The 7784-nt window shown below is 46.1% G+C and overlaps 1 protein-coding gene across 4 annotated transcripts in view; it reads right to left on the reverse strand.

The window, feature by feature from the left end:
* The window catches only part of MPP6 (membrane palmitoylated protein 6), a 138737-nt gene extending 134825 nt beyond the window's left edge, over window positions 1-3912 (reverse strand). For 2 of the 4 annotated variants that reach the window (XM_033930831.1, XM_033930830.1), the window contains exons 1-3: window positions 3460-3912; window positions 2497-2593; window positions 2226-2272 (exon numbers count right to left, since the gene is read on the reverse strand). Coding sequence is in view for 2 of the 4 variants with exons in the window: in XM_033930829.1 (XP_033786720.1) it covers window positions 2497-2524 (28 nt within the window). In the remaining 2 variants the exon portion in view is untranslated. The remainder of the gene's footprint in view (window positions 1-2225; window positions 2273-2496; window positions 2594-3459) is intronic. The other 2 variants (XM_033930829.1, XM_033930828.1) reach the window with 1 other exon arrangement.
* Window positions 3913-7784: the final 3872 nt, after the last annotated feature.

The following is a 7784-nucleotide window of genomic DNA, read 5'->3' on the forward strand; positions in this document are numbered from 1 at the left end:
AAAGCTCCGCCTACTGGTGGGGCCTAAGGCGCGTGGGCCAATCAGAATAGGCCCTGGAGCCTTAGGTCCCACCTGGGGGCGCGGCCTGAGGCACATGGTCGGGTTGGGCCCATGTGCCTCAGGCCGCGCCCTCAGGTGGGACCTAAGGCTCCAGGGCCTATTCTGATTGGCCCACGCGCCTTAGGCCCCACCAGTAGGCAGAGCTTTGGGACGGATGGGCCAATCCGGCCTCATTCCGTCGTTGGCTGCCTGCCGGACAGGCGGGTTTGGCTCCCGTCTGTCCGGCCAACTACCAAAGGTACGGGGAAGGGGGGTGGGGGTGTCGTGGGGGTCGGCCAGGGGGGTCGCGGGTCGGCTGGGGGGGCGGTCGGAGGTTCTTGGGGGGGGCGGCCATTGGAGGGAGGGGGGTTTGCGTCGAGGGCAGGAGGGCCTGGGATCCCTCCTGCCCGTAATGTAGTGCGGGGTGTGGGTAGGAGGTCGCCGTGGCCAGGAGGGTTTGGGCTCCCTTCTGGCCCGATATTGTCGGGGAGTCGGCGGTCCTTCGGGGTGGGGGTGTGAGTGGTCCTGCCGGGGGGGGGTGGATGTATCGGACGTCGGGGGGGGGGGGCATCAGGCTTTCAGGATGGGGACAGGCAGACCTTCAAGGGGGGACAGACCTTCAAGGGGGACAGGCAGACCTTCAAGGGGGACAGGCAGACCGAAGGGAGTGAAAAAGCTATAAAATAAACCCACTAGCGTGTCAATGTGTTGAGAGGAAGAGGTGGTCTGGGAAATTCTGCTGAGAAAACTCCGGGGGGAGTCGGGGAGGGCGAAAGGAGAGTCGGGGTGGCCAGAGGAGAGTCGGGGCGGGTGAAAGGACAGTCGGGCTGCATGCGCGTTATACCCGTGAGCGCGGTATACAAAAGTTTTTATACATAAAATCGTGGTTTCTGCGCGCTATACCCGTGTGCGCGTTATACACGGGTGCGCGTTATCTGCGTGAAAATACGGTAAATGTTGAAGGCAGTCTTCAAAAGGTGGGCTTTCAGTCTATTTTTGAAAAATAGAAGGTGTATGACACACAGCTTCAGGAAGTTTATTCCAGGCATACGGGGCAGCGAGGTGAAAGGAACAAAGGGCTAGATTCACTAAGGCCACAGATCCGAACCATGAGCGATCCAATTTGATCTGTGGGCAGGGGGAAGGGAGGGGGGCTGATTCACGAAGCATCCTCATGCAAATGAGGGTGATCGGAATAATGCCCCCAACCAACAGCAGGGATCGCCGAAGAGCAGACCATCTTCTTTGCCTGTAGATGGTTTGCGAATGCTTACAGAGCTTGAAACTTTTTTTTTTTATTTCGCGAGCCCATGGTTTAAACCCGCAGGCGAGTCAGGGCAGAGAGCAGGGTAGTCAGAAAGTACCTGAGCGACTGGTCCTCAGTCACTTATTTTTTGATCAGCCAGTCAGTGTTCATGAAATTTTTTAGTGAATGGCTGCCCTCCTACATTTGCATGCCATTCCCCCTCATTTGCATGCATGGATCGGATAGGGCACGGATCAGATTGGGAGTAAGGTTAGTGAATCGGGTCGGGACACGATCGGTATCCTTAGTGAATCTAACCCAAAGTCTGGAATTGGAAGTGAAGGAGCAAAGGTTCAGATAAAAGCAATTTATCTGAGGAATAGAGTTCTCGGGGAGGTGTATAAGAGACAAGAGAGGAGTGATACTGAGGGGCTGCAGAATAAACACATTTGTATGTTAATAGGAGTTTGAACTTTATGCGAACTGTATTGATAGGGAGCCATTAATGCTGTACAAAATCAGTAATACTACAGGTTCTGTTTCAATTAATATATCATGTTATAGTTTTAAGTATCTTATTTATTGGTAATTACTTCTGCCCTCGTATTATTGTATAAATTTGGCATAACTGGGATTATAACCTATTGTACCCACAGCTATTTTAACCATGCTACTCCTCCTAATAATGCAACACACCATTAAAGTTCAACCTGAGGTAACAGAAAATATTCATGATAAAAGACAACTGCAACACCGGAAAACATTTAATTCTAATTAAAGATGTTAGAAATGGAAACATGCTGCAAATTTCATTTAATAGAAGTAAAACATTAACTTGCATTGAACATTAGAGTTAAAGAAAAAAAGAACATCAATTAATATTTAAACAAAGATGGTTAAACTGGTTAAACAGAAAAAAAACATGAAAGATTTTTCTAACCTTTTATGGAAATGGCACAATGCTTCTATCTCATCCTGTAGTCACTACTACAACACAAAATCGTAAGTAAATGATTGAAATTATTGAACAATATATAATGTTTAACATATATCCTATGGATAAGAAAATAATGCAATATGAACTAAACAAACATGCAGATTTAAAAACCATCTGTTGTAATTTTAATTTTATCAAACCAGCACAACAGTAGCAAAATAATAGCAAAAAAGGCAAATAGATCATTTACATGGAAAGGTTCTGACAAACTCACTTGTACCAGAAGAACTGGCCACAGGCATCTTTCAATCTGTGATGCTGAAAGCTTTAAGTGTGTGCAGTTACTGCAGACTCTTACCACCAGTATATAGCTGAAAAAAAAACACACACACAATTAAGCAAAGCTCTAAAATAGCATGTTGGAAACCTACAACCCAATTTAAACATACATTCTAGATCTAGAAAGATATTACATTACATTACATTAGTGATTTCTATTCCGCCACTACCTTGCGGTTCAAGGCGGATTACATCCAAAATAAAACAAGAATTACATTCAAAATTTGAAGGAATAGAATAAGCGATGACATAAAAACAAGATAACCAAAATATATGTAAAACTATAAAAATAACGTTTGTAGAGAGTTTGTGAAGAGATTCACTATAACCCCTCCCCCCAATCAAATGACAATTATGTTCCATTCACAGAGCCAACTCTTATCAACAAAGCAATTCACATGGTTTGTATACCATTTTTGAAGGTTCGGTTATAACAGGCTTATCCATCCTTTTTCTATGGGGGGCTACTTTTTATATATTGTAGCTTAAGAAGGGCCAAAACACACATGCACTCATGCTTTCATTTTGAGAATCACACAATTACACACTCTGAGAACACCCAGCCTCTCTCTCTCATTACTATTACTACTACTACTACTAATCATCTCTCTTGTACCCAGTCTCTCTCTCTTGACTCTCTCCAGCATCTCGTTTTGCTCAGCTTCTGATCTACTGCTTTAGTCTCCGAGAGTGGTTAAAAAAAAACAACAAAAAACGAAAACAAATGGAGGAGTCGGGGAAGCTTAAATTGTGCCATTACAGGTAGCTGGGCTGTTTCGCTAAAGAAATTCAATTTCGTCCAGCCTTCACCCAATCTTGGTCTCTCTTTCTCAAGCCTTCACCAGCTCTCTCTCATCAGCCGCCTCCCAAGCTTTCACCCGCTCCTCTTTCCCCTCACCTGGCTCCAACGACAGCAGCTCAGCAGAGTTCCTGCTTTTCCGTCATTTGGGCTACCTGCAGGCTCGAGCCGCGTTTGCTGCCAGAAGTTTCAAGTTGGTCTCGCACTTTCGGGTCTTGCAAGTAATCCAGCTAAGCGTCTGAGGGCTCAGTAAATCCTTACGGGCAGGGCCGGATTAAAGAGTAGGCACGTGCCTAGGGTCCGAAAATGTCAGGGGGGGGGTGTGGGGGTGCCGGCCGCCGGTGCAGTGCTTTAGGGCAGTGTGGGCCCTCGCTGTCCGGGCATTTCTCTCCCCGACTGGCCCATCTCCCTCACCTTCGCGGGTCACCTTTTCCGATGTTTTCTTTTGTCAAAGGGTCCCCCGGCACGAACGGCTAATGTTATCTTGCAAGCGGTGCTCGGCCCAAAGCTTTCCCCCCCTCCAACCTGACGCAGCTTCCTGTTTCCGCCTTGGCGGCTTGCGTCAGAGGTGAGGGGGGGGGAAGCTTTAGGCCGAGCACCGCTTACAAGATAACATTGGCCGTCTGTGCTGCTGGACAGGGGGAGCAGGGAAGAGGGACAAGGTGAGCACGGAAGAGGTGCTGCTGCTGTACAGAGAAGTGGGTTGGGGGAGGGAAATGCTGTTGCTGCTGCACAGGGAAGTGGAATGGGGAGGGAAATGCTGCTGGTGAGAAAGGAGGGCTGCAGCTGAAAGGGAAAAGATGGGAGAAGGGGGCTGGGGGGGGGGGGGGAAATGGGTTTGGAGCTGGGGATGAAAATAGGGGACATGTAAAGGAAGGAGGCTTTACTAGCACCCGTTAATGTAACGGGCTTAAACACTAGTATACAAATATTCTTTCTCCTAAATAAGTAACTTGCTTTAAATTATAATAAAGCCTCAAAATCAAGTCTTTATCCTGATGAAAGACCAAGGAAACTATTAGTGTAGCCCGTCCTGATAACTCAATATCTGATGATTCCAAGATCACTGATATTTCTTGATCTGTAGTTACATTCATTTTTTTTAAAGTTCTCTTTAAGAAGTAAATCTTCTGTAAAGGGGGAAGGTTCACTTCTGATATTTGCAATGGGGAAATTAGAAAATCATTAAAAATCTCCCTAGGGGTTTTGAATTTAGGCATAGGAAAGTTCAAAAACCTAAGATTTAGACTCCTATTTTAATTTGCCAGATTTTCAATTTTACGCAGAAGAAAAATTTTATCCATTGCTTGTTGTTTAGTTGAAGACTTTATCTCCACCATAGTTTTCTGAATCTCCCCATCTTCTTTTTATAATCTTGTATATCAGTCTTAAGTTGTTTGACTTTAGTTGAAACATTAACCATAAGAGAAATGAAGCCAGTACATACCAATCGCAGGTTTTCTATGGCTCCCCAAAGTGAGTCCAGAGTAACCACTGCTGGTTTAACGAGGGGCTTGAGCTCAAGTATCTAAGGGAGTTCTTGCTCAGGTGTCCTTCCCACTTCCCAGATCCCATCTCCCCCGAGCTCACCACCACTCGTCTGCAGTGCTCCTCCTCCACTCGATGTTCCCCCCAGGGTTGGGGTTACTGGCAATGGTATCGCCTCCACACTCGGTTGCTCCAGAGGTCCCTCCTCACGAAGGTCAATCGCCACTGCTACTCCCGGAGCTGGAGGAGGGTCAGGTCCCAGCGGGCTCAGCGACGTCTCGCCATCCATGCTAAGTCGCTCCTGGGGCTCAGCTGAGGATACGCCCGACGCCGAGGCTAATGGGACTGCATAAGATGTAATAGCAGTCTGTCGCGTTGTTGAAGACGCTGACAAAGAAAGAGGGATACTTCTCTGCCTTCCCCTTCTCTTAGGCATCTCCAAGTATGTAGTAATATCTTTTAAAGGAAAAAATGTGCTACTGAAGTGGGAGCTTAAACACACGCGTCCGCTCAGATCGCCATCTTGTCTTGTTCTCCTCAATAAAATTTTTTAAAACACAAATCACACTGTACGCAGAGAAAATGTTAATTATCATTTATATTTGGAGGGTTTCAAAAAGATCAAGGCAGATGACTTTAAAATATGCAATGTCACCTCAGTAACAACTATACAAAAATAGACAAATATACTCCCTCCCTTTTTACTAAACCGCGATAATGGGTTTTAGCGCAGGGAGCTGTGCTGAATGCCCTGCGCTGCTTCCGACGCTCATAAGCTCCTTGTGCTAAAATCCGCTACTGAGGTTTAGTAAAAGGGGTCCATAGTGCAAAATATAGACAGCAGATATAAATTCTCAAAACAGACATATTTTGGTCACTAAATTGAAAATAAAATCATTTTTCCTACCTTTGTTGTCTGGTGATTTCATGACTCTCTAGTTGCACTTTCTTCTTCTGACTGTGCATCCAATATTACTTCCCTTCTTTCTGCCTCCTGCATGCTTCATCTCCTCCAGACCTCATTCCATTCCCCAACCAAAATCTCTGTACTTCCATGAGTCCAACTTTTTGTTCTTCTCTCCCTGCCTGCTCCCTGCCACCCGACACACTCCCCAAATTTTTTCTTCTTCTCTCCCTGCCCCCTCCCCTTTCTTTCTTTCTGTCTCCCTGCCCCCTTTCTTTCTTTTTCTCTCTTTCTTTCTCCCTGCCCCCCTTTCTTACTGTCTTTCTTTCTGTCTCCCTGCCCCCCTTTCTTTCTTTCTCCCTGTCTGTCGTTCTGTCTCCCTGTCTTTCTGACTCCCCTTTCTTTCTCCCCAAGCCACCGCCAGGGCTGTCGTCTGGGAACAGGCCCCCAAGCCACTGCCGACGCCTGGCAACAGGCCCCCAAGCCACTGCTGACGATGCCGTTGCCGCTGAGTTCTCCCTGTTTCCCGACACTGCAACAGGCCAGCAGCCTTCTCTCTGACGTCAATTCTGACGTTAGAGAAGAAGCTCCGGGCCAGCCAAGCAGCGATTGGCTGGCCCAGAACTTCCTCTCCAATGTCAAAATTGAAATTGGGGGGGGGGGGGGAAGGCTGGCGTGCCCGGCGCTTCTGTAGTCACTGCTGGCCTGTTGTGGTGTTGGGGAACAGGGAGCCTAGAATGGGCTCCGCGATTGACTCGTGTTGCCTTTGCAATTGACTTTTTGGGCACCCCTAGTTTACTGTATTAAACTACACCATCTGGTTATCACTGGATGTGATATGATCACCCACTATAACGCTCTCCCCATTAATAAGTACTAAGTCCGGTAAGGCCCCATCCCATGTGAGTTCCATTATCAACTGCTAAAATAGTTCCCCTGTAGAGAATCTAGGGTCCCTCTACTTCTAGAAGATCCTGCAATAAGGATACTCCAATCAACATCTAACATTTTAAATCATCTATTAGTACAGGGATCTCAAAGTCCCTCCTTGAGGGCCGCAATCCAGTCGGGTTTTCAGTATTTCCCCAATGAATATGCATTGAAAGTAGTGCATGCACATAGATCTCATGCATATTCATTGGGGAAATCCTGAAAACCCGACTGGATTGCGGCCCTCATGGAGGGACTTTGAGACCCCTGTATTCGTAGTATTTCAGTATTCATAGCTATAGTTTGAAAGTCCACATAGGAAATCAAGGAAACAAAGCCCCACAAAAATCAACAACAAAAACCCCCCTAGAAAACAAAAAGTGGGGATGGAAAAGCAAACAACAACCAGGGATATACCGTATTTTCAAAAAAATATATATTTTAGATGTATTTTTTGAGAATGGGCATATTCCTGCTGCCGACTTTGGGCATCTAGCGCCATTCGACCAAATTTGACTTAGACGTTTGTTTTGATTATGCCCCTCCACCTGTTTAGATGAATTTAGGAACAAGAGTTCATAGAATGAAGGAGAAAGGGAATAGGCACATGAGTACAGTAATCTTCCAAAAGGATAATGGAACAGACCCCAATTGTAAAAAGTATCCTGAATACTTTAAGAAATCAATATGTAGTCAAAAGCTTAGATGGTATTTGTGTACCTCACTAATTTAAAGATACCTAATAATTTCTAAAAATCCAGTTTATATGGATATGTGACATTTCAGAGGTATGGTCAAAATTTCATGGTCAAGTCAGACTTAATGCATTCATCACCTACTCCTGGCAGAATTTTGTGCAAAATTTTTGAAATCCCCTCCTTGGCTCCCATAGTCTGTCATCTCTCTCTCTCCACTAGCTAAGAATCTCTTACTCCCTTTCCATCCCCTTTCTGATCTTGGGTCACTCTCTCATCCTCTCTCTACCATCCCCACTTGCGGGTCCAGCATCCATATCCCTCACCCCAACCTCCACCTCTCTCTCTCTTGCACCCTGAATCCCTTCCCTACTCTCCCATGATCTGGCAACTCTCCCTATGGTCAG

Source organism: Geotrypetes seraphini, chromosome 2 (assembly GCF_902459505.1).
Source record: "Geotrypetes seraphini chromosome 2, aGeoSer1.1, whole genome shotgun sequence".
Classification (NCBI taxonomy): domain Eukaryota; kingdom Metazoa; phylum Chordata; class Amphibia; order Gymnophiona; family Dermophiidae; genus Geotrypetes; species Geotrypetes seraphini.